Consider the following 26,323-nt stretch of genomic DNA (forward strand, 5'->3'; position numbering starts at 1 on the left):
CCAAGGTCAAGGTGCAGGCAGGCTCTACTTCCCCTGGGGCTCTTTGCTGAGCTTTCGGCTGGCTGGCTGCTCTCTCGAAGAGCCTCACGTGGTCTTCCTCTGTGTGTGTGCCCCTGGGTCTCTGCATCCAAATTTCCTTTTCTTCTAAGGACAATAGATTGGACCTGAGCCCCCCTCCCAAGATCTCATGTAATATTAATTACCTCCTTAAAGGCCTTATTTCCAAGTGCAGCCACATTGGGAGTGAGGGTGTCAACCTATGAACTTTGAGGAAGATGCAACACAGCGCCTATCGGTGACAGCCGTGAGTCTCACTCCGGCTCATCAACTCTTACTCATTCTTTCACTCAATAAATACTTATTTGAGCACATGTTTAGTGCTCGTCTCAATGCTGAGTGCTAGAGATGAAGTGATGAACGAGACAGACAGGTCCCAGCTGGGCTGTCATGCAGCTGCCATGAGGAGAGACCTCGTCAATCAAATAATCCCACGAATCAAAGGAAAATGACAATTGGGGGAAGTGTTACAAAAGAGAAGTGATAGTGCAATAATCGTGTGTAACAGGGAGATTTTTAGGGACTGGGTAGAGAGAGGGTCTCTAGTGAGTGAAATGACAACATGATTTCAAAGTAGCCACCAGCAGATGTATTTTAAGATATTTGCAACAAATGCAATGTAACGATACCTGGGAGATCACTAAACTGGCAATGAACTTGGAGTTCATCCCCGAATTAATAGTTCAAGGAAGGGCTGGGCAGGGAGCTCAGTGGTAGAGAACGTGCACAGCCCGACTTAATCTCCAGCACCAAAAAAATGGGAGTTAAAAGAATTTAAAATAATGGTTGAGAGAGACACTCAATTCTGGTCAGAACAATGAGGAAGTAATATTTTCCCCATCTAAGTTCACAGACGCCCTGCACCATTAGCCTCTCTGCGTATTCTACTTACTCAGATATGTCTTCTCCTACTTTAACAAGTGCCACAGTGACCCTGGACTGGTAACCCAGGGAACCTGTCTCCTTTCTTTGACTCTGGACTCCCACAGCAGACATTCCCACAGTCTTCTTGTGCTTAAAATGGAGCCCAAGCAAACTCCTCCTCTGCTTCCTCACTTCATGGCCCCCATCTCCTCACTGTTGGCATGGTTATTCTTGTCTCCAAGCTACACAACTTGAGATACTGCTGAAGTCTCCTTCCTCTTTCAGTTTCCAGAATGAATTGGTTCTTTGGGGATATTCCTCTGCTCTCTCCCTGTTCTATCCTTGCTTACCTCCCCATGGGATTTCTTTCCTCCCCCCTCCCCCGCCCCTCATCAGTCACCTTGACCTTGCATGCCATTGCCTGCATGATCTTGCTGAAACTCTGCTTTCATCAAGTAAATACCCTGAGATGGCTGGTTTTCACATGCAATAATGTCAAGTAATTTCTTCCATGTGTCTCTGAAAGGATCTGAGGACACCACTTTTCCTCTGGAAATAGGCCTCCTCTGAGAAAGAGTTGCACTCCACAGAAATAGGTGATGCACAGGGACCTGTGAGAGTTCAGCTCTTTACGACCAACACTGGTGTCTCTGTGGAGACCGAATGCTGGGTGCCATGTTCTCAGGTTTGTGGCTGAAGAGAGGCCACAGTCACTTCTACCAGAATTCTCAGTGTCCAACAGCTACAATTCACAGAGTCCAGTCCAGCCCAGCCTGGGTGGTGCTCCCTCTAAAGGACTTTAACTAAATCCTGTTAGCAGCCTCTGAAGCCAGTCTCCTCTCCTGGGTACATGCTAAGAGCACCACCCTGCTCCCAGTGAGTCTATAAAAAGACAAAACTGGACCAATGAAAGCAGGTGGCTGATCAGGAAAGCACCGTGACACTTGTCCTACTGAGATGACACAATCAGGACACGGAGGGCCCCTTGTCTCACAGAGGGGCAGCTTCCAGCCCACACAGGTGCCATGTTGGAGACTGGGGAGGGCAAGCGCCATAGCTGGACTCCTCAGGCCCAATCACAAACGTTCCCCTCTGCTTCAACCCGGCAGCAGGTGCTTTGCTCTACCCTATGTAGTTCAGGTTTAACATCATCTCAAATCCATACCACTGGGCCGGGTTGTGGTCCCTGTGTCTAAAGAAAGAATTGGAGGACCAGAGAAGCAGAAGGAAAGCAGCCAGAAAGTGTCCATTTGTTTCCCTTCATCTCATAATCTTAAAAATAACAAAGGAGTCCTCTATGCAGCTCTCTGAGGTGTCCAGTAGGGAGAATGGGCCCATCTGAAGCTGACCCTTCAACAGTCTTTGCTGGAGGGCACCTTGCTGTCCTTCATACAACTGTAACTTTGGAAATAGAAACAGGGATTCCACTCGGCACCATGGAGCCCTCCCCTCCCCCTCCCTTTCCCAGACAGAGAAGTCCACAGCCCAGACAAGTTAATAAGCTTAGGCACGGCTGCTGAACTCCTCCAGCGCTTATCCTGCTTGTCTCAACTTTGAACCAACAAGGCAGCCGCACTTAAGCTAATTGGGGTCACACAAATTAGAATGCTTTTAACATAAACACTCTGTTGCCATCAGAGGGATTGAAATCCACTCTTTCGGGAACAACAGAGAGATGGATGAAAGCAGGAAAAATTCAGTCATTCCCATGGGTGGTCCTAAAATTGCCCAATGATTTATTATTTGATTTATTGTGTCCATCATGTCTTTAAAAGTTCCTGAGGCTCTTTAGAAAGGATATGTCAAAATCATATAAAAAAGAAGAGAAGTTTCCACTTATGCTGCAAGCCAGTGTGCAGCGTGCAGGGGTGCAGACCAACAGGAGTGGGAACCAGGGTATAATTTTTCAGGGCCATGAATGTCTGTGTGGTTGCACGGGAGTTGCATGGATGGCCTGGTGGATTGGCTTTTTCCTTCTCTTCTGCATTTAGGGGAATGCAGCAGTGGAATATGTGATGAGGCCTCGTGCATCAATGGTGGCACCTGCACAGCAATCAAAGCCGACTCCTACATTTGCCTCTGTCCCCTTGGGTTCAAAGGTCGACACTGTGAAGATGGTGAGAAAGAAGCAAGTTGATGGCAGTTTCTATCTGCATGTTAATTTGCATGGATCCGATCTTTCATCAGTGCACTTTTAGCAAAGCCCCATATATTTTTATGGGATCAAGATTGCTTTGTTGGGAGGGATGAAAATAAGTCATTGTGCCATAGTTCCAAACCAACCAAAGATACATTCACTTTGAGATGCTAAGCTTGGATGGGCTCCTCATACCTTTTAGAAAGCCTGTATTTGTGTGGTTTGTACCACACTGAATTAAAAGTATTTAAAGCTTATGCTTTTTTTAAACATCTGACAGTTTCAGAGAAAAGTTTGGGAAGGCATACACAGAAATTAATGATACGATGAGACAAAAGTGCTCTACTTTTTCTTCTTTTTATGGTTCCACTGAGTTATTCCACCTTGTAATATTGTGTGTAATAAATCTGTGTCTATATATTTCTGTACACACACACACATATCTATACATGTAACACAGGCATGCAAACACAGGTGCAGAGAAAATCTAAGACTTGGGAAAGCATACAGGCTTGAGGGTGCTTTAATATATCCAGAATTCCAAAATTAAAACAAGACTAGAGCTAAGATCACTAAAGGAAGTCAGATTCCTCTGTGAGTGATTCAGGTTTGGACCTAAGATATCACACTGGGAAAGTTTAAAAAAAAAACAAAACATAATCTCAAATCCATACCACTAAAAGGGTACGTGTGAGTCAGAATGTGCCAGTGCTGTTGCACACCATCTCACACTTCAGTAGTTATTCTTGCTCAATCACAAGTCACTGCAGGTTAGTGCTGGTGCTGTTGGTTCTGCTCCACACAGTCACTCAGGGACCCAGGTCCCTTCTACCCAGTGGCTCTCCTTGGCTCTGTGAAAAGAGACAGCAGGAAGGATGGAGGGAAGTGTTAGGGGCCATACCTGGGATGCCATTTGATATTTTCAACCCCATTCCACTGGTCAGAATCTAGTCACCCTACTTGTCCACCTGTAGGCAGCAGGGAACTGCAGGATAGGTCTGTGCCCAGGAGCAAACTGACACAGCCCTGGGATTCCTAACACACAGGGATTCCTAACACGGTGCTTGTTCCTTCAGCTTTCACCTTGACCATCCCTCAGTTCAGAGAGTCTCTGAGATCCTTCGCTGCCACACCCTGGCCCCTGGAGCCTCAGCATTACCTCTCCTTCACTGAGTTTGAGATCACGTTTCGGCCAGACTCAGGGGACGGTGTTCTCCTATACAGTTATGACACGAACAGCAAGGACTTCCTGTCCATCACGATGGCCGGCGGCCACGTGGAGTTCCGTTTTGACTGCGGCTCTGGGACTGGTGTTCTGAGGTGAGATCTGATACCATCTGCAGCCTCCCCCCACCAAAGACCAAATTGCCATCTACCAGCCTGTCCTCCTCCTGTCTTCCCTACACTGTTCTCTTTGGAAACCTCTCCTGCTTCTTAAAGATGACAGGCTTCCCTCCTGCCTGCAAGTTTCCTTTCCCAAGTAACGACCCAACAAGTAACGATTCTCTGCTCCAAACTGTTAAAAATGGGCTTTTCCCCCATGGAAGGTAAACTGCCTCCATTTCCACCTGCTGTCATGCTCTGCCTTCTGAAGGAGCACCGTTAATTGTAACCAATCAGCGCCTGACACAGAACGTCAAGTGGAAGGGCTCAACCAACACATGTTGACTAGTAAAAAATGTATTCACAAATATTTAACCAATAAAAATATCCTTCATGATTTCATTTTAATTTTTAACTTTCCTCTTGAGCTTTTTTTTTTTTTTTTTGGTGGTAATCAGATATTTAGCAAGTCTCTTACTTAGTGTTCTCTCTATGAAGGAACCTGACAATAAATCATCAACATAGCAAAGAGCAGAAAGTTCCAGAAGGATGTGTGATGGGCACTTTTTAGCAGCATGGCAATACATGGGTGCCTCTAAAGTGTTGGCTGATATTTGCAAGATTGTTCTGACTAGGCAACACTTTCCTCCTGTTATCTAATTTGTACTATTAAATTCCGTAGCAGATCAATGGTTCCTGTACAAGAGGTCAGTATCATTTTGAATCCCTTGGAGCCTGTGTTTTGCAGGTGTTGTTTTTCCTACTGGTTTCTGTCTTCCTCTGCTCATTATGTTTCTTTCATGGTAGTTTTAACCTTCAAGCCTGAGGGCCACTGATCTAATGCAGACATTCTTCTTGTTCCTACATTTGTCTGATTCTTCTCTTTTGGAACTCACTAGGGTGTACTTAATGGCACCCCGCAACAGGTTATCAGTTATTCTGTTGTTGTTGTTTTAAGGGAAATTGCTGGCTGTATTCATATTTCTAGCCTGTCCTTTTTAGAGAGTGTGTGGGTGAGGTGTTACCACCATGCATTGCCCTTAACTGCTGATCATTTTTCATAGCTGATGGGGAATGCTCTCTGCATTAAGTTCCAACAATTATTTGAAAAGATGGTTGATTTTTGTCCTTGTGGCTGAATTCCCACACATCGGTGACACCTTCCACCTTGGGGAATGGACAAAACATTTTTGTATCTCTGGTTAAGCAAAAACATCCTATACCTTAGCACAGCTTTGGTGGGTATTTAATTGATTCCATTTACATATGATTATGCAAAAGAGCCGGAGCAATTCACTTAGAACTGTATGTCAGATTTAGAAAGGAGGACACTTTGATATCACCTTGCACTTTAAATGGCTTCTTCTAGGTAAGGAATGATGAGAAAGAGCTTGGGGAGGACAGGACTCATCAGCCTCCTCTAAACAGTCTACCCTGTCTTCCTGCCTCTCTCTGGGGGCAGCTCTAGCCGTGGTCCAGAATTTCTCTCTTGCCTAACTCTGTGTCTGTTTTTGGCACGTTGTAATTCTAATGTTTTTTTAAATGTAAGTTATTTTCCCACCTGTCAGGAAAGGTGATTGGAAAGAGAACTCTTGAGTATTAGATATTGAAAATGAGGCAAGAGTCTCCAAGAAACAAACTGCTACCTGACCCTGGTCCCCTGCTCTGCCCACTGGGACCTGACAACAGTGATCACAGCTGGTATTTCAGATGCCTCTCTGGAAGCTATTTATTTTGAAAATCATTTCGAAGACTTCCCCCTCAATTAGGAAAATTCAGTGAAGGTCTGAACTGCAGGAAGTTGTAGAATTGGCCAAACCATTTTGACTTCAGGAAAAGGACAAGATGGTCAAAATCATTATGAACTTGATTCAAAAATAAAGACAATCGGAATGAGCTCTTGATGGCTTGATCAATACACTGTGTGGAGGGAGGAAGCTTATTGACAGCCACTGACCTCGGCAGGACAAGAACATGACAAGGGTGCTGTTAGTTATTATGGAAGTAGACCACTTTAAAGGAGCCTCTTGTTTCTTTATTGCATATTGATTCAACCAAGGTGATTAAATTCTAATTGCTAAGGACAAATCACAAAAGCATTTGCCTGAGCTGAAGAATCAAATGAGGGGGTGGTGACCCTTCAATAATTGTGCCCATCGGTATTCCTTGTGGTTTTCTAAAGATCATCCAGGACCAAAAAATAATTGGGAGGTTCAGTGAGGGCCAGGAACTAGAAATACAAATGCAATAATGATACTCTTTCTGCACACCTCACTATAAAAAATAAATGCATAAAACACCTCTAAATATCATTTAAGTTTCAAGCTCTTCCACCCCAATTTAGTAATTGAATTTTAAAGTAATTGTAATCCTTTTCATAACATCAGAGAACATAGAATCTATTTTCCCTTGTCTTAGTCCACTTTGTGCTGCTATAACAAAATACCTGAGACAGGGTAATTTATAAGGAACAGAGACTTATTTATCACAGTTCTGGAGGCTGGAAAATTCAAGGTTAAGGGGCTGCATGCTGGCAGGGGACTTTAACTGTGTCATCCCATGGCAAAATGTAGACGGGGAAGAGAGTACACATATAAGAGAGGGTGGAAGAGGAAGGGATCTGAATCTATCCTTTTACTAGGAACCCACCCCCACTGTAACTAACTCACTCCAGTGATGTTGGTCTTAATCCACTGATGAAAGTAGAGTCCTCTTGACCTAATCGCCTCTCAACACTATTAACATTGAGACATTGAGGATAAGTTCCCAGCATATGGACTTGGGGGGACATATTCAAATCATAGCATCTCCCCCAAATTTCATTATGAAAAGTTAAAAAAACTTTTGAAGAGTTGTAAATATCCTTATATATAACACCTGTAACCTATAATTAATGTTTTGCCACACTTGATTTATCATATCTATCCATCCATTCCATCCTTGCTTTATATGCATTTCAAAAAATATTGCAGGCATCCATATACCAAGGAATCTGTTTTTTTGCACCATACCTATATAATTTTTCTCTTCTTCAAAGATTGTGCACAATTACTATAATATTTTACCTTCATGTCACCTTTCATCCAGGAAGCCAGATCTACTGTGCCCACATTTCAGTCTTTTTCAAGGAAGAAATAAAATTATAAAAGCAATTCTCCTCCCATGAAGGCATTCAATAAATGGTAGTCGGTACTGCTTTGTTACTCAGTAGACATTGTTTTCCTTTTGCTGAATGGATTGAGTTTACTAAGGTTTGTATTAGTTTTTTCATAACTAGATTGATGAAAATTATCCATAATATGCTAACTCAGGCTTATTTCCATCCATATTCGTCAGGATTATCATCAAAACAGAACCTATAGGTTAAATATAGATACACAGAAAGAGTTTTATCTAGAAACATTGGCTTACATGGTGATGGAAAGTGAAAAGTCCTATGGTCTGCCATCTATAAACCAGTGGTGTAGTTCTGCCCAAGCCTCCAGTCCAGAGAACCAGGGAAGACCCTGGTGTAAGCCCCAGTTTGAGTCTGAAGGTCCAAGAACCAGGAGGCTAAAGGTCCATGTCTGAAGACCTAAGAACTGAGAGCGCCAATGTCCAAAGACAGGAGAGCATGGATGTCCCAGCTTCCTTAGAGAGGAAATTCACCTTTCTTCCATTTTTTTCTTCTATTCGGGCCCACAGCAGATGGATGATGCCCATCCACATTGGTGGGCCATCTTCTTTACACAGTCTGCCAACTCAAATGCTAATCTCTTCCCCAAATGCCCTCACAGACTCACCCCAAAATAACATCTTACCAGTTTCCTGGGTATCCCTTCACTCAGCCAAGTTGACAAATGAAATTAACATACATGTCCCTTCCACAGGAGTGAAGATGCCCTCACCCTGGGCCAATGGCACGAGCTTCGTGTGTCTCGCACAGCGAAGAATGGCATCTTACAGGTGGATAAGCAGAAGACAGTAGAGGGAATGGCAGTGGTAAGAACAACCCTGTCTCCCATCTGAGAGTGAAAACCAGGTTACTGTTTTCTACTGAACACGGTGGAAAAGCAGCACTGTATAGTGTTTAAGCACACAGATTCCAGTGCCTGGATGGAAATCCCAGCCCTCCACTGGGCAATTCCTTTTTTTTTATTCCTTAACTGTAAATGGGCATAATAATAGTACAGGCTTCATAGGTTTGCTGTATGGACACATGAATTAATACTTAATAAGAAGAGCACTTAAAAAATTGCCTTCTCTCCCCTTTACCCCCATTACTACCCTGTCCTTATGGGCAGAATCAATGGAGCAGATCAGAACACAGTCTGTGAGGTAGAGTCGGTGGTACAGGAAAGATTAAGCTTATAAAAACGGACTGTCAAACCATAATGTTGGCATTCAAAATCTAACTTTGTTACTTACTGATGGCATAAGGTCATGTTGGTTACTTGACCTCCTAGGTTATTTGTCTCATTTCACTATTATATTCACACAGTGACCGTAATGACAATGATTGGGTCTGAGAAATGCAAGAATTATCAATACAAAGTACAACAGTACCTGGGCAGCACTATGTAGCTTTACTTATTATTAATTATGATGATTATCATTACGTATTAACATACTGTTAAGGAACTCAAGGGCAGAATATTTACTGGAGTTTGTGACTTTCCTCCATGATTTCATTTCTAGGTCATGTCCAGGGAGAAAAAACATGATAGAGGCAAAAAAAAGGAAAATTTGCTTAAATCACTAGAATTCTTCACACACAAAAATTAGAGCCCCCGAAAAACGGAGAGAACAATTGGTTTCTCAACAGTCTCCATTCCGGGCAAAGTGAGATTTAAGGAGGCACTGACAAATTTTGGTATCCTGACAAGCAAATGTTTTGATAGAAAAAGAAGGAAAAAGACCTTTGTTGGGGAAAAAGTGGTATTTGGCAGAAAAGACAAAGATAGATATGTATGTCCAGAAGCCAGCCTTAGAGACTGCAGCACTAGGGGTCCTGAACCAAGAACCCCCTTGAGATGAGAAGAATCCCAAACTGGGTATGCTTGAAGAGGTAGACACCACTCACACCTAGGAAAAGAGGAGGGGAGACGGATGAAGGAAATAGAATTTTGAAAGGAGAATTGGAGTCACTTCTGGTGCAGTCCAGAACATTCTAGCAGTATAGACCCGACTGACTATTGGCTTGAACACATAAAATTTAAATAAAGGGAGGGAGGAAGGGAGGATTGTATCAAGTCCTGACAGTCATCTGTGAAACAGGAATGAAAGCTCAGGATGGAAGTTTTGGAAACAGTAGGGTTATAACCTCTGATTGTAAATAAGGAGCTCTTCAGCTCATGGTATTTGCTTTTAGGATCCCAGAGACAACCCAATGGTAACATCAAAAGCACCACACTTCAGGGTTGATGTTATCACCACACGAGTGAATGAGAATTAAACCCATACCCTAGAGTCCACTCTCCCTTTTGGCTTTTTTGAACTGCCTGTGGGTGGACAGAGCGGATTGGAGCCTGTGCCCACCTGGAGCAATGCAAACACGCGGGGACGTATGCCTATGGCGTGTGCACTTGAGGAAAGTTCCTCTGAAGCTTCTCAGCCAGGCATGGAAAGCCCAATGGCTGACCTTCGTCACCCACAAGGCCCTCTGCTCCAGCTGCAGGCGGTGTTCCTGAGGGCTCCCAAAACCCCCAGTGGTGGTGAGGGTGTGTGGTGGCCACCATGCAGCAGTCAGGTCCCGGCAGGGAGCACCTGACTCAGCAGGCCTCCCTCTGGTGGGTCTGTTGGCTTCTCTCCTGGTCCTGTAGGTATGGCAGCTGTAGCCCTGCCTCAACAGGAGGGTGACTGGGGAGGACACCGAGTGGATGTTTTAATCATCTTTTTCACCACTGTGATTTAAAGACCCGACCGACACAATTGTAGAGGAGGCAAAGTTCTATTTAAGGGCTCATGGTTTCATAGGTCTCAATCCACAGAGAGCCAGCTCCATTCCCCAGGGCTAGAGGTAAGGCAGGACATCCATGAAGGAGAGTATGGTGGAGGGAAGCAGCTCACATGATGATCGGGAAGCAGAAAGAGAGAGAGAGAGAGAGAGAGAGGTCTCCACTTGCCAGATACAAATATATACCCCAAAGCCGCACCCCAATTCCGGCCTCCTCCAGCCACACCCTACCACTTCAGTTACCACTCAGTTAATCCCAATCAGGGGGATTAATTCACTAATTGGGTTAAGACTCTTACAATCCAATCATTTCTCTTCTGAACCTCCTTGTGTGGTCTCACACATGAGCTTTAGGGGGATACCCCACATCCAATCCATAACAGCTTCCAAAAGGAATGGATTCTTAGTCCCAGAGGCCTGTCTCCATGCAGTGGACACAATGAGAATTCCATCTTTTCAGAACATCCTGCAGCTCTGAAACCTGGTGGCTCCTGCAACCTTGCTCCTTTTACCTTACTCTTATTTTAACTCTGGGGTAAGAGCAAAAACAAGGGATAAAAACACCTGGGTTTGTGGCAACAGTTCCTGCCTGGTTCTGTATTGTGTTGAGCCACAAGACTTCCTGAAAACGCTTTGGCTTCTTTGATGACCTTCCAGTTAAATAAGGACCCATGAAGTTGTCTCAAGGTTATGGATCAAAGGAAATTTAGTCTATTAATTTAATCAAGATTTCCCTGGGCTACCTGAGTGGACCTAGAACCCTCCCAGAAAGAAATGAGCAACCTCCTCTATGATCTCTATCTCCTCATCTCCACCCCTGACATGACCCCAAATCCATTTTCCTCCCTCTGACCAGTAACCTTCCTAAAACATACCTCTCCCCCTCCCCAACCCCACCTCTCTTCTTTTTAAAACTCTTTGCCTTTTGGGTGAAGTGTAAACCCCTAACATGACCTCTAAGGCTCTGCATGATCTGACTTGTCCTTTCCTTATTTACTTCTATACCCTCCAAGTCCTGACTCCTTCCAGTTTCTCCAGTTCTCTTACCTGAGCATCCTGCCTATTCCTTATGTCTAGGGTTAGGTAAGAGCCATCCCTACCCATCAGGTGCACCCACAGGAACCTAGACATTCTTTACCTGTGCTGAACCCATCTGCCCATGGGCTTGTCAGTCTTCCAAGGAGTATAACCCCTGCAGCACAGGTACTGTGTCTTTCTTATTTGCTCTTGTTTGTCCAGCATTTAACATAATACCTGGGACCTAGTAGGTACCTAATAACATTCATTAAGTAAATGATGGAATCATACTACTATTTGCATTTTTTTACCATAAACCAAGGGAAATAATAACTTATGTTACCTAATAACTTGTTTGTCCCCAGGATTCTCAGATCTTTGTTTATTGATGTGTGTTATAACAGTTCAACAGTTTGCTCATGGCTCCTGTTGGAATGAGCTCCGACATTAACTATTATGTACAGCTTGTAACCTAGCCCAGCAAGAAACAAGGGAAGCCTTTGGGGGATTGATATGGGAAGTTCCCTGAGAATTGAAAAAACAAAGAATCTCTGTGGCCTTTGCATTTGGTCTTGAGGAACAACCATCTGTCCTGTGCCCAGCCTCTCTTTCTCTTGTTGATCAGGGCTTCTGAGTTACCCTTATTGAGTTACCCAACAGCCTCGTTCTGGAATGCTGATGTGCATCTAACTCTGGGAAAAGTGCTAACTAAACAGTATCTCAGCCTCCAGGATGTGCTGGACAGGGCTGTCGTCAGTCACAGGCAACCCCAAAACATATCAACAGCTTAGGACAAGGGTCAGTTCTTGCTCATGTCACCAATCACAGTAATACACTTTAGCTTTCATCTGAGACCCTGGCTGGAGGAACAGAGAGGGAGAAGAGTGTGGTGAACCAGCCTCTGACTCCAAAGACTCTCCCCAGGGATTCATTTCTCTTCTGCTCATGTTTATTGCTAAAGCAAGCAACACGGCCCAACCTGAGCTGGGCTATTTGGAGGCGATCTTCCAACAGGGAGGTATTGCTGGAGGAGCACAGAATATGTTCGCCGTGGAACACCTAGGAGGTAGGGTGATATGATTCCTGTTTTGGTGACACTGAGTCCCAGAGATGTTAAGAAATCTCGGGGCTGGGGATGTGGCTCAAGCGGTAACGCGCTCGCCTGGCATGCGTGCGACCCGGGTTCGATCCTCAGCACCACATACCAACAAAGATGTTGTGTCCGCCGAGAACTAAAAAATAAATATTAAAAATTCTCTCTCTCTCTCCTCTCTCACTCTCTAAAAAAAAAAAAAAAAAAAAAAAAGAAATCTTCCATCATCCAAGTCCATGTTCAGGAACAAGCCCAGATGGTTATGACGGGTCTCGAGGCCATCTCCACCATTTGGATCCCCAACCAGGAACCAAAGGCACATTTGCTGATCTCGGCCAGCTATTCTAAAGTTCTGTTGTGATTTGTCACTCTGATCTCTTGGCAGGGAGGCTTCACGCAGATTAAGTGCAACACGGACATTTTTATTGGTGGAGTCCCCAATTATGATGAGGTGAAGAAGAACTCAGGCATCCTCAAACCATTCAGTGGGAGTATCCAGAAGGTACGGACTCTGCTTTCTCACTTTGACTCTACACAATAAAGAAGTTTTGAGGTTTTAAACTTTTGAAGGTTTTTTTAAAAAAAAAATGTTTGCAGCATAGTTTCCAAACCCACTTTCTTGTAACACTTCTTCCCAAGTCTGTGTCCAGCAGACATTTCATGAATGCCACTCAGGGAAGATAAATTTTTGTAGGAAATCTACCAAAATATTATGGGACTACTAGGGGAGGCAGCTGGCATCAGGTCACCACAGATATTTCTACAATAGGGAGGGAGGTGAGGGGAAGGGATAGCAGCTCTTGGCTCAGACTGCTCTGATCATTACTTTGCAATTTGCTCAGCCAACTCCTCAGCCAAACAAAGAATCTCTCTGGCCTTTGCCTCACCCACCCCTACATTGGAGCAGTTGTTGCTCATTAGTCACTTAACCAAGCTCTGAAGAGCATGAAGAGAGTCCTTTCCTAGAAGGTTCACTTAAAAAAAATAAAGTAGAATAGAATAAGCTGGTCAAAGATATTGACGGCACTCATTTCTGTCTCCTACTGCTTTTCTTGAGGCTGTTATGATTCCTCCAGTTGTGAGGGCATGCTCTGTCTGCAGTAGACACGCAGGTTGACTCACCAGCCCAGGCCTGCAGGACCACCACACGCTTAGGAAAGGATCTGAGCAGAGCATCTCCTCTCTGGGGGTGTCAGCTCCATCCTCCTTTCCTTTAGTAATCAAGGTGCTGGGTGGGCCATTGCTGGACCTGAGATGAAGTATGAGAGAGGCTAAAATGAAAGAGGGACAGTGAAAGAAGGTTCCATCATGTTTGCACATCCCGGCACTGAAGTGCCCCTTGGGCCTGTGTCCTTCTCATCCCAAACCTTGTCTTGAGGACACACTGCTCAGTTCCATAGGCCTTCAAACTTGCAGCAGGCAGAGGGGAGATTGTTTCTAGCTCTTCCCTAGCTGCTTATCCCACTCGGCACTGGGGAGAAGTTTTCTCTTTCAGTGCTCTCCAGGGGTGAAGCAAGCCTCACACACATGGATCCTTGGCCAGAAGTGCCATTGTTCACCTCTTGTAACTTCTCCAGGCAGTGAGGGCTCTCTGTCTCTGAGATCTGCAAAGCTAGCAACAACTCAAAGTAAATACACATCCTGGGTCAGGGGCGGAAGAAGTTGGGTCTACTTATTTGTTGCTATGGAAACTGTCCATCAATTTGGCTACAGCCACATTGCAGGGAAGAAGGTGTGGAGGAACTCTGTAAATACACACACAGCAGTGATTAGTGTGGCCTGAGCTTTGCTTTGAGTTTGTGAGGGGTGGGAAAGGGGATGCAGAGAGCAACGGAGGGGAGGACCACAGGGGTGGATGGGGCCATCAGGGAGGCCCCATTGATGGCGTTTTAGGGGACACAGTACAGGATGTTAACAAAAACAGGTGGAAGTACACCAGGAAGTTTTCTGGGTTCCACCAGCAGCAATGGCTCCCCTGGATTCCTGCCTCCTGCACCTCAGTTTTATTTTCTCCTTACTCCACTTTGTAGCACCATCTCTTAGCCATAGCTGCTACTTCCACAGTTATTCTTGGAAACTTTCAAAAGGCACTAGCGACTGGGTCCCACCTTCAGAGACTGGTTCAGCTGATCTGGGTGGGTCTGGGCAGTGGAAGTGCTTTAAAGCCTCCAGGAGATGTTACTTGAAGCCTGGCTGAGGACCTGGACTTTGCGTTCTCAGGTGGTATTCTAGGATCAGAGGCACACTTTCCTCTGTAGATCTTCCCAGTACTAAACAGATCTCCTTCAGCTCCTGCATCACTTATAAGTCTCTTAAAGCAGTAACTGGGCTCTTTTGACTTTTTTCCTAAACTTCCCTATGTTTAGCTTGGGTTTTCATGCCACAGGAAACTCTAGAAGACCATAAAGATGTTTTCCCAATTTCTGACTTTCTTTACATTTCTCTCCCTCAAGATCATCCTGAATGACAGAACCATCCATGTGAAGCATGACTTCACGTCTGGTGTGAATGTGGAGAATGCAGCCCACCCCTGCGTGGGGGCCCCCTGTGCCCATGGGGGCAGCTGCCGGCCCAGGAAGGATGGCTATGAGTGCGACTGCCCCTTAGGCTTTGAGGGCCTGCACTGCCAGAAAGGTACACCCAGGGTCTCCGGCACAGCTCCCTGGAGGGAGTGGAGGCCACGGACAGAATGTTGGGAATCACCATTCTTAAAAGAAGTTGGTACAATCTTAGTGATTTTTTTGATCAGTGGCTACAATAAGTTATCAATGGACAATCATATATAAACTACTACAATTATGTGATAAGAATTAAATGCTGAAGTACTTCTGTAACAGTAGGCATATAGCTTCCCTAGCCACCTCTCTTGGTCCTTCTTTGAGAATCCCCTCATGGTCTCACAATCAATATAACAGGGGTTTCAGGACTCATGCATCTGACCCAATCCCAGAACCTATGCATTATGGTCTGGTAAATATTTTAACTAAATATTTTGACTCCTATCGGTGAGTGCTGTGAAGAGAAATCTTGCCCAAATACAGAAAAAGGTGAATGCCACATTAGTTGCTAAGTATGCATGTCCTTCTGTAGAGTGCTGTTTTCCATGCTACCAAACCACTCTGTGCCTCAATTTTCAGAATTGTAATATGGGAATGGCCATAGCAATAGTATTTATTGAGGATCATTGTGTACACTAAATGCATTTAGAGTATTTGAAAGAGTGCTTGCTAAGTTCTCAACCAGCACCAGCAATTATTATTATCACTGTAGGTAAGAAGCAGAAAATCTTTCAGCAGGTGCTGTGAGCTATTCTGTTTTTCATCTTGCCCTTGTCTGATAGCTAGGCAGAGTCACAGGCCATGAGTTCCTGCTTAAGGGAAGCAGAGGCCATGGTCCTGTGTATAGAATAGTCCTGCCCACATATGTCCATCAGGTTGGGCTGTGTGGACCCTCTTGTTCTAAATGTCAACATGGCCTCACCTGCCCAGGAAATAGTTTAAAAACAAAAAGCAAAGAGATCTGAAAGAAAGAAGGCTGTGGCCTCTAAAGGAATGCGTTCTTTCTCTCTTTCCTGTTTGTTTCCAGGTTCCCTGTTTTGATCAAAACTAGTGCTTAGAGGTAAACTTTAAGTTACAGGTAGACGCTTTGGTATATGGTAGGGTAGGAGAAGTTATTTTGCAGCAGTCTTGGAAAAGTATGAAAGATAACAGGCCTAGTAGAAGACTTAGTGATATGTCTTGTATTTAAATGAGTTCTGAAATCTGCATAGTAAATCATACAATATATCCCTTGATAAAGAAGAGGAAATGATCCACTTGTGAATTATCCCAATTGCAATTCTAACAAGCAAATTGTTGCTGAGCTAATAGGTTACACTTGTGGAGATTTAGTTCCAGAGTGGCCTATTCATTCAGAAAAAATGGGTTTTGATTTCACACTTCAGTATTTAAATTCCCTTACTCTCCAATCTTATTATAGGAATTCCAAGCTTGCTTCTAATACTGACAGTTAAAATATAAAGTCTAGATGTGAATGAAAACCTAGCTTTGGGAATTAAGAGACCATTTGTGATCTTGTTAGTGCTTGTTTTCTGCTGTAGAACGCTGGCCATAACAGATACAAAGTGCTCACACTGGACCAGGGTTCAAGTCCAATAACAGACAGATCTCACCACAGCAATGGGATGGATCTCAATGAGGACCTGGGCTCCTGGCAAAATTTGAGGGAGTGAACAGAGGCATAGGACACTGGAGGGCATCCAGACATCTTTTGCTGCAGTGTAGGCTAGAACCAAGATTAAAATCCAAACAAACCTATCTGCCATGCATTTTGTATCAATATTTCCTTCAGCTATGAAATCAAGATACTGTATCTGGCAAATATGGTGCAAATACTAGGAAGGCTCATATAGATGGAGGTATGGCCAGAATCCCATAATTTCCTCCCTGGTTATAATAACTTGGGAGGATTAAAGGGGCTCTGGGCCAGCCTTCCCAGGCCCCAGCAGGCACACAGCTATGGGCAGTTATCCTGCAGTCTGCTGAAATACTGGCATCTCCTCCCTTGTAAGGATTGGAAAGAAAGGGAAGAGAGATCCCTAGAAATAGAAGAGAACACAGTAAGGGCTGGGATCTAGCTCAGTTGGTAGAGTGCTTGTCTTGCATGCAAAGACCCTGGGTTCAATCCCCAGCACCACCAAAAAAAAAAAAAAAAAAACTATATCTTATAGAGAATTAGGTATTTGAAGTTACACTCAAATATGTGACTGAAATAAAATTCTCATCAACACTGACACTGATAGAATTTCAACTTTGTTAAGAAAAGAAGAAGAGAACACGCTGAAAGTGTGTTCATAGCTTGAAAGACCAAGATCAGTTAGAAGCCATCTTTATTTGTTAGAATTCTGTCTTGTTCAGCAAAGTGATCCTCATACATTTAATAGCTGAGGGAGATTTTCTGCCTGGAAATCAAATCGTGCTTTAAAAGCAACAGTCTATTCCTAGTATTCTCCTTGGAAGTTAAACCAGTTTAAAAAAAAAAAAAAAAAAAAAAAAAAAAAAAAAAAAAAAACATGGAGCAAAAAGTTGTAGCAGCTCCCAGTGCCGGGCCTCACCCAGTCCCTGTTGGAGGTTTCTCCAAGAGGAAGATGCTCCTTTCTTCTCAGCGAGGCTAGTCCTCTCTGGACTCATCAGAACTGTAGTGGGAGATCCGACACTTGTTCTCACTTCTGGGCAGCACAGGAGGATGGGACCAAACAAACTCAAACAAATTCCAGAGTCGGTGCAGCCCACAGACTCCATGATGATTTAGAGACCCCACTTTGTTCCTGATAGATTGGGGCAGAACAAAGAGGTGGGCATCAGCTCCTGCCCAGCTCCTGAGAAGTTCCTCAGAAGTTCCTTAGTTTCTCTCCAGCATCAGCAACTACACAAAATCCAATCTTTCCCAACTCTGGAACTCACCAGGAGAGAAGGAGTCAAACTCCTAGCCTTAGAGTCAGGCACCAGTAGAACCCTAGGCTTGACTTGGGAGCCCTCCCCACTTTCCGTTTGGGGTAATCTCACTTGTAGGCATCATCTCCCACCTCGAACTTCAGCTCCCTGCCTCTACCCCAATCCCTGGACCTCCTTCTCATCTCACAGAAGAGTGTCAGCAAGGCTTCCCCCCCCCCCCACGAAACTCTACTCCCATCCTTGAAGCCTTCTTTCTTCCTTTCTCATCAAAAATTACACATCTTGATTCCTAGTCCCTCGGAGATCTTCTAAGTAAATTACTAATAACTTGAAACAGATTTTTCACAAAGTACCTGGAAAGGAAATTAAGTTCTGAGGAATTAGTGACGGTTTTGTGCATCCACATACCTGCTCACACCCACACCCTCTCACACACATATTTTCACATGCATAAAATGGGAGCAGGGGTCTGTGGTTAAATTAGTTTGGGTAATCTGGATAGAAAATCAAAGAGCTCTGTCTTCTGCAGTACTTCTCAGAGCCTCTGCTCTGTTCTGAATGTCCAGAAGGGGGATACAGGACATAGCTATTCTTCCTGGGTTTTGCCCTGCCCAAAGCATCCAGGTCACCTGGAAAGAACTTCTGAGCCCCCATACTTCCTTTCTTCCTTTTATTACTGAGAACAGCTTCAACTCAGATGGTGCAGTATCCTGCCGGCCACTAGATGGTGATGTTTCTCTGTAGCAGGTGGGCTGGCTCAGCCCACTATAGCTGCAAGAGCAGAAGTGAAGCCTTGGCTTCAGGCATACAATCCTCAGGAACAGGCAGTCCTCAAAGTCTGATCCTGCCTGATTGATGCTGCTGTATCATTCATGCAACGTTTAGGACAGTTTATGCTACACTTACTGGTTTCACATCATGTTTCTGAGGCTCATTTTGAGCTCTTTTATTGGTCCCAGTGTATAAGAATTTATTTTCTTCATATAGTGTTTCATTAAACAATGGAAGATTTTGTGTGTTGAGACTAGATGCTGATCTTTAGTTAGCTGAAGGGCTAATAGTATAGGAAAAAAAGTTTGTCTGTTTGTTTACTTTGTGGCTACAGAATCCACTTAATACAAGGACTGTCCCTTATCCAAACTGGCAGGGACTCAAAGTGTTTCCAATTTTGGATTTTTTTTTTCAGATTTTAGAATATTTGCATATATATGAAAAGATACCTTGGGATGGAACCCAAGTCTAAGTGTGAAATTCATTTATGTTTCACATGCACCTTATATTCAGAGGCTGAAGGCAATTTTATGCAGTATTATTAGTGCCCTTGCATTTTGATTGTGGCCCGTCAGGTGATCTCAGATGTGGAATTTTCCGCTTGTGATGAGATGTCAGACTTCAAAGCTTTGCAGCACTTTAGAACAGATTTTTGGATTAGAGTTGCTCAACCTAATAAGTAATTCTGTCCAAGAAGGGAGTGTGCTGCCCTATGGATTAGCAAGCTGCCCATCCTGAAAGTGTGCATCAGGTTGGCCGTGTGTCCACCAGGAATGTTGCCGAGGGTCATCCTGGATGTGGGGAAGCTAGACCAGGATACCAGCAGTGGCCTTTCCTCCTAGGGCCTGTGGGTGTATAACAGAGCCAGCTGTCCCTTCAACTCCATATAGTATATTGGGAATTCTAAGTTCCTTAAATGGGGAATTTACTTTGTTTGAGCTGTGGGAATTTTAGCTTGGAAGCCACTACTCAATGGCGTGGTTTTTGTGTGTGTGTCTAAATGGCAGATGCTTAAAGGAATAAATGCCAGGGCATAACAGCAACACCTTTTGACTAATACATCAGTAAGACCATAGCCACAAAGAAAAGAATGCAAAAAAACAAAACAAGTAAAGATGTGAGATATAAAAACCACAAGGGGCCAGAAAGGGCCGGATGGTCGCGTCTCGCTCGCTTTGACATTTTTGGATGGAATTACTGTTTCTCCATGCACACTGGTGAACCTGGTGGCACTTAATGGTGTCATTTCTGCAAAATGACTTTACCCATTTTTAATCACAAAAACAACAAAACAACAACAACAACAAAAAAAAAAACAGGTCTCTGGAATCTTGCAAAGGGGAACGGGAGGGGGTTAGGTTAATGTTTTCCACTAGGGGAGAAAAGAGGCTGCAGACTGGCTCATCATGCCTTTGTCACATGCAGCCTAGAGCCAAATGGAGTAAAAGCCATCGGCAAGGAATAAGCTCTAGTAAGGAGCAATTTCTCTAGGTTTAGAAGAAAAGTAGATTGCTGGTTGAAGATGAGGGAGCCCCAGAAGTGTCAGACAGCTTGCCATAAACTTCTTGGTATAGTGCCCCACACTCCCCATTTAAGCTGCAGTGGGGGAAGGGAAGTGGATGTGTTGGTGCCAATCATGCCCAGGAGAGAATTTCCACAGTTTCTGCTGGGGCCTGCTTTCACATTCCATTCTGGACCCTTGGGAGGACTTTGTGGGGGAAGGAGCAAAGCTGGTTTCCAGCCCACTGTGAGCAATGTGTAGTCGAGATTTTATATAATGAATGTGTGCGCTGATTCTCCCTGTTCTTTTCATGCTGACACTGGGCAGAGTGTGGGAATTACTGCCTCAATAGTAAGTACAGTAAGTGCTGTGGGCCCCTGCCAGGTCAGGCTCTGGCCAGGCAGTGGCACAGTGTAGGCCAACCAACCACGTGTGGGGGGAACCTGGGTGCATGGTGTGGAGGGCGGGGGGCGGGGTCTTGGACACACCAACCAGGGTGGTGGGAATCTTCCCTGCAAGAGCGCAGACCCTGGGAACACATTTAGCTCCCAGCTGGACCTCAGCAAGCGCCTGAGTTAGCAGGCAGCTGACCTGGCTCCCACAGACGGACCCCTCCTGAGGCCCTGTGCAGAACTGACGTGTGACAAGCATGTCCTGACCATTTCAAAGAATCCAGGGGAAGGACGACTGTTGGCCACAGGCCCACAGACACAGCCAACAACCGCAGGATGGACCCTGGCTGTATCTCTCGCCCTGGGGGTGAGCCAAACCCAGTGGGGGCTCCTTGGTTATGTTTAGTTGTGAAGGACTCTCTGTCAATCAGCCTGGATGCTGTCTCCTCCCTTCTCAGTTCCCTGGGATGAGGGGCTGCTGACCCACCAAGAGCCCCCTGCCTCCTCCTCCAGCTGCGCACACTAGAGCCCCTTCCAGGCTCCCTATCTTCTCCCCTCCTTGGTCCCTGGGGCTCCCTCCCTCTTTCTCGGCTTCCCCTCCTTTCCTTGCCCAGGGGCTGCCTGTCCACCTGCGTCTCCTTTCTTTCTCTCCTCTTCTTCCTCTTTCCTGGCATTTTCTTTTCTCCTTTTCTTTTTCTGTGGCTTTCTCCTCATGTCCATGCTCCCCCCTCATTTTTCTGCTAAGTTCCTTCCCCCAAGAAATTGCTTGGGTAGTTACCCCACAGGTTCTCTTTTAAAATTTTATTTCTCTTTCTTTTCTTTTTGTGTTTTCTCTCCTCTTCCTTTCTTCCTCTTCCTTCTTTCCTTTTATTCTTTACCTTTTTCCCCTTTATGAAGAGGTCTTGGGAACATGTCATAGTAACCTGCCAACACAGGAACTCACACCTGAAGGCCCAATGTCTGCAGGTTTCTCTTCTCCTGTTTTTTTTTTTCCTCTCTCTCTCTCTCTCCCTCCCTCCTCCTTTCTTTCTCTTTCTCTCCCATCATTCCTATCTCCAAATGAGTCAAATTATCAGACCTTTCTCTCCCAGGTGTGGAGTCCTCAGGCAGTGTCTACTTTGTGGGAAATGCTTTGTTTTACGAAGCTGTAATTGTTTTGTAAGCTGGTTAGTCTCTCATTTTGCACATTTTTTTCTTTTTCTTTTTTCCTTTTTTTATTTGTTCTACTTAGTTGTACAAGACAGCAGAATGCATTTCAATTCACGGTACACAAATGGAGTCCAAGTGCAAGCACATTTTTTTAATATGAGATTTATTGCACTTTAATTGTTTCTGTGTCTTTCTAAAGAGGAAGAGAGATATTGCTGTTATCTCTCTTGCAGAAATCCCCTCACCTCATCCCAATTTGTGACAGCAACATGGCGGCTTTACTGCTCCTTTGGTGTGTGTAAAGGGAGATTCCTCAGGAAAACAAAGTGATGAGAAATTGGGAGGAAGGAAATTCATTTCTAAAAGATGGTAAAGGAAGGAGAGGCCAGGAACCAGAATTAAGGGGAGCTAGCCGTTCATGGCGCATTAGTGGATGATCTTGGGCAAATCCCTGATGCTTTCAGTGTCTTGTTTCCTTCTTGTGTAAATGGGAATAATCAGCCTGACCTTCCCCTACATTCCCTGCTTCTTCGTGAGATCAAGTGGAAGACTGCAATATCACACTTGGAACGTGATATAAACTAAGAGTCAAAGTCTCACACTGCATTTCCCCCATCGACCTCTCAAGGTCATAGCTAAAGGGGTCTAGATAGATTCACATTAAATAAATCCTTGTGGGCCTTGTTTAGGGATTGTTTTCTCGGCCTCGCTTGGCGATGATCTGGGGTTATCCCCAGCTGCTCCCCACATGGCCCAAGCCCTACTCTTTGGATTCCAAGAATCACTGGGAGCACTTCAAGTTTCAGCACATTGCAAGACCTTCTCAGTAGTGCTGAGGCCAGTGACAGGGACTGCCAGCCTTCAGGGAGAAGAAAACGGGGAGACGCTAACTCCGACTGGTCTGCCCTAAACATGCAAGTGTGTGTGTGCAGCCAGGAGGAAGTTGTTCAGTGTGACATTTCAGGGTCTGGCTTTCTTGGTGAGAAAGTGAGAGGTCAAGAGACAGGCATGCTACATAACTTGTTTTCTGTTCTGTCCCAGCCATCACAGAAGCCATCGAGATCCCGCAGTTTATTGGCCGCAGTTACCTGACATATGACAACCAAGATATCCTCAAGAGGTAACAGGCTTTGATAGCATGAATTTCTCAATATCTTTCCCAAGATTTTTCCTTATCTTTCATGTTAGAAGATAATTCCCAAAGAAGGCCATGGTCTCGGGGCAAAAAGACAAATAAAATAAACATGGAAACTAGAACGAAACAAACTAAACTTGAGAACATCGGTCTTCCAAACAACACAGTTACACAATCCCAACCTTTTCTGGTCAAAGGGTCTAGAAAGAATAATGTGACCTCTCTGCTCTCCAACCCCCCTGGGGGTTTCCAGTGCTTTTGGTTTGAGAAGCAGAGTGTGGTGCTCACGAAGCCAGGCTCTGAGTGTGATTCCCTGGTGGGGACCTGTGCTCTGTGCTGTTGTGTGGCCACATCTGAGGCTCTCTCTGTGCCCAGCTGCACAACTGCTCCCCCAACCACACACACAGCAAAGCCCAGTTCCCACTAGGTTAGCACCTACTCTGCATCTTCATCCATAAAGGTCTGATGTCTTCTTCAGGTTCTGACTGGTTCGGTGGGGGCTTCTCTGTTCTCTTCATGTAGACGCAATGGCATGGCATGAGGAGATGCCCCAGTCACTGTTGCAGCTTGTCTTCTCTGGTGGCAGGAGCCCTGGCACTGTACTGAAGTTACTGTAGCTCTTGGATGGCAACAGTCTATGCTTGTGGCAAGGGTCACAGCCTGCACCCAGCAAACCCTCCGTCCATCAAGCTTGTCTTTGGCACCTTCCGTTTCCTCCTTCTCTCTCTTTTCCCTCCACTGGTCGTAGGTCATGTGTAGTGTGCCATCTGCCTTACCACCCCAGCTCAATCATTCTGGAATTTTCCTTTCTCCTCAGGTTGACTGCATCTTAGCAGACAAAGGCAAATCTTTAAGCTTTGCTCTTAGGGCAGAGCTTGGTGGCTTTTCAAGGAACAAAAGTAGTGAAGAGAAATTTTTCTGGGGCATTGGCTGTCCTCAGGAACTTCAGTGCACCCCAGACAGACATGCTGCCTTTCTCTAATCCCAGCTTGTGTATATCTGTGTTGCCTTGGCACAGGGACTTAGGTAAAATGTATTCCCAGCCAAGAGAGATCCTCTTCCTTCTTCATCGCTCTTCTTCTAAAGAAAGGTCCTTCAGTCCTCAGGAACCAGAGACAGCGTGAAAGGGGCCTACAGCTTCAGCTTCCAGTGCTTAGAGAGAGATCACCGTGCAGTCAGGGAAAGTAGAGATTTGGTGAGGAGGAGAGGGGGAGGCCCCAAGCCAGAGCAACTCTGATGGTGTGTGCACACGTGTGGGGAAGTTCATGTACAGGTGTGTAAGGCTGCAGGCAGAAGTCCAGGGTCTGTCTCAGTTAGATGCTTTTTATGCCAAGTAACAGAAAACTCAGCCTACAAGGTCTTCAACATGAAAAGTATCTATTATTTCATATAACAAGGAGTTTGGACTTTGGATCCTGGGTTGATTAACTCAGAGAATCAACGGTATCATCTAAGACTCAGATCTCATCATCTGCCTGCCTTCTTATCCTCAGCATATCCCCCAGCTACCCCTAGGATGCTCATAAGATGGTTATAAAATATGGCAACAACCAGTGGAAGTAAAAAAGATTTTCTTTCTTTATTTTCATCTGACTCTTATTAAAGAGAAGTTTCTTTCTTAGAATCCTCCTGGAAAATTTTCTCTACTTTATTGGACAATAGCAAGTCACATGCCTCCTCCAAAACCAATCACTGATAAGATAAATTTGAATGTCTTGATTTGATTATACCAATCAGTATTCCAAAAGCAAGTCAGGGAGGGAAGGAACCTTGAATAAAAATTGGGGAGTAGCAGATTCCTAGGGAACGGGCTTTGGTTGTACTGTTTCACACCTGGCCTGGTGGACCACACTTCCCCATCACCACTCTGAGGCCATAGGGAAGGCACACCTGGTCTCTTCCTGTCCAGACCAGGCTCTGGGAAGCCTAGACAAAAGTCCTCTTCACTGTTCACTATTGAAAGCACCTAGAGCTTCAGATCCAAGTATGTGAGACAGACAGAGGGGTGGGTGTAAAAGAAAAAACTTTTCCAGTTGTGCCATGTCATATTAATAGCAATATTAAATCCTGTCTCAATATTACTCCTGTCTCAACAACTTTGATTCTAGGATCCCAGGCTTATTCTTACCACTTTAGTCAAAATGAGTTTCTGAGTTAGTTCTTCCAAAGTTCTGATAAAGGCACACGATCATGTGACCCAATTCCCAGCCCTGACTATAGAGCCTAGAGTCCACTCTGTCCTCAGAGCTTCCTGTTCCTCTCCATAGGACTATAACAACACCCTTCCAGACCATTAGTCCATCAGGCCCCCTTCCCTGTCTAAGACCTTACCTTCATCCAATCACTGTCCAGATCTGCACCCAAGAACACTCATTGCCAGAGCCAATCTTCCCACAGCTGTGACCAAAGCCCAGAGCAGGTGACTCTTTGAGTCTCTTGGCAACTTTCTGTTAGGGAGAGGGTAGCAGTTTCCCAAGGGCCCTTGAGAAATAGGACAGCGAAAGGGGGACACTGAAGTGTATACAGGGTGCAGCCTGAGACTTTGGTGTTGGCCATTATCTTGCTAATCTGTGGCTCCACAAGTGCCTCCTCCATACCTGTGGGGGAGACACTGCTGCCTGCTGGTGTGACTCCTGGGGGATGCTCTTTCTAATTTCCTGGAAGTACATGCTAGCAATGCCAGATGGTCCTCACACTTGGCTGTTCCAGGCTGGCGGGACAAACTGGGACCACTCTGAAACACATTTGGTGGTTAATTTCATGAACTTGTTTGTGTACTTCCTTCAGGGTGTCAGGATCAAGATCAAATGCATTCATAAGGTTTAAGTCAACTGTCAAGGACGGCCTGTTAATGTGGAGGGGAGACAGCCCCATGAGACCCAACAGTGACTTCATTTCCCTGGGCCTTCGGGATGGAGCCCTGGTGTTCAGGTAACTCTCTCTCTCTCTGGCTGCCTTCAGCAGCACCTGGTGATCTTTCTCAGACTGGACGGCTCATGCCTACAGCAATTCCAAAGGGAGCTAAAATACAGGCTGCTGCAATTGGCTGTGGCCTAAAGCCCCAGGTTTGTTTGAGGTCTCTGATTTTTCTTTTCAGCATCCATGTTTTCAGGTGGTAGACTGCAAATTATAACTTGCCATACAAATTTGGCCCACTACTCATGTTTGAAAATAAAGTTGTATTGGAATGCTTTCATACATATGCATGCATATTTCATATGTATATATTTGTGTGATGATGGCATATTTGAGTAGTTTCAGTAGGAAGGTATGGTAGAGCCTAAAATATTTACTATATGGCTCTCTGCAGAACAATTCTGTGACCCCTTCTAAGTGTGTTACTGCTGTAGGTGCCCCACTTGCAAATTAGGAAGGAGTGAAAAGAGGATTTTGATACTGCCAAGCATAGTAGTGAGTCCTCAGGAAGATGTGAAAATCTAAACTCCAAGAGTCCTGGCTTTAAGTTCCATGCTGCTTCCCCTTAGCTATGGGGACA

At 44.9% G+C, this 26,323-nt stretch overlaps 1 protein-coding gene across 3 annotated transcripts in view; it reads left to right on the forward strand.

Annotated features, from left to right (window-relative positions):
- Nucleotides 1-26,323, forward strand: part of EGFLAM (EGF like, fibronectin type III and laminin G domains) — a 175,418-nt gene that overhangs the window by 137,341 nt on the left and 11,754 nt on the right. For 2 of the 3 annotated variants that reach the window (XM_081283692.1, XM_081283693.1), the window contains 7 exons: nt 2,913-3,038; nt 4,135-4,378; nt 8,251-8,362; nt 12,812-12,928; nt 14,880-15,060; nt 22,734-22,812; nt 25,615-25,758. In XM_081283692.1, the coding sequence (XP_081139818.1) occupies nt 2,913-3,038; nt 4,135-4,378; nt 8,251-8,362; nt 12,812-12,928; nt 14,880-15,060; nt 22,734-22,812; nt 25,615-25,758 (1,003 nt within the window). The remainder of the gene's footprint in view (nt 1-2,912; nt 3,039-4,134; nt 4,379-8,250; nt 8,363-12,811; nt 12,929-14,879; nt 15,061-22,733; nt 22,813-25,614; nt 25,759-26,323) is intronic. The other variant, XM_081283694.1, reaches the window with a different exon arrangement.

The sequence above is a fragment of the Spermophilus citellus genome (assembly GCF_964194105.1).
Source record: "Spermophilus citellus genome assembly, chromosome: 1".
In the NCBI taxonomy this organism is placed as follows: Eukaryota; Metazoa; Chordata; class Mammalia; order Rodentia; family Sciuridae; genus Spermophilus; species Spermophilus citellus.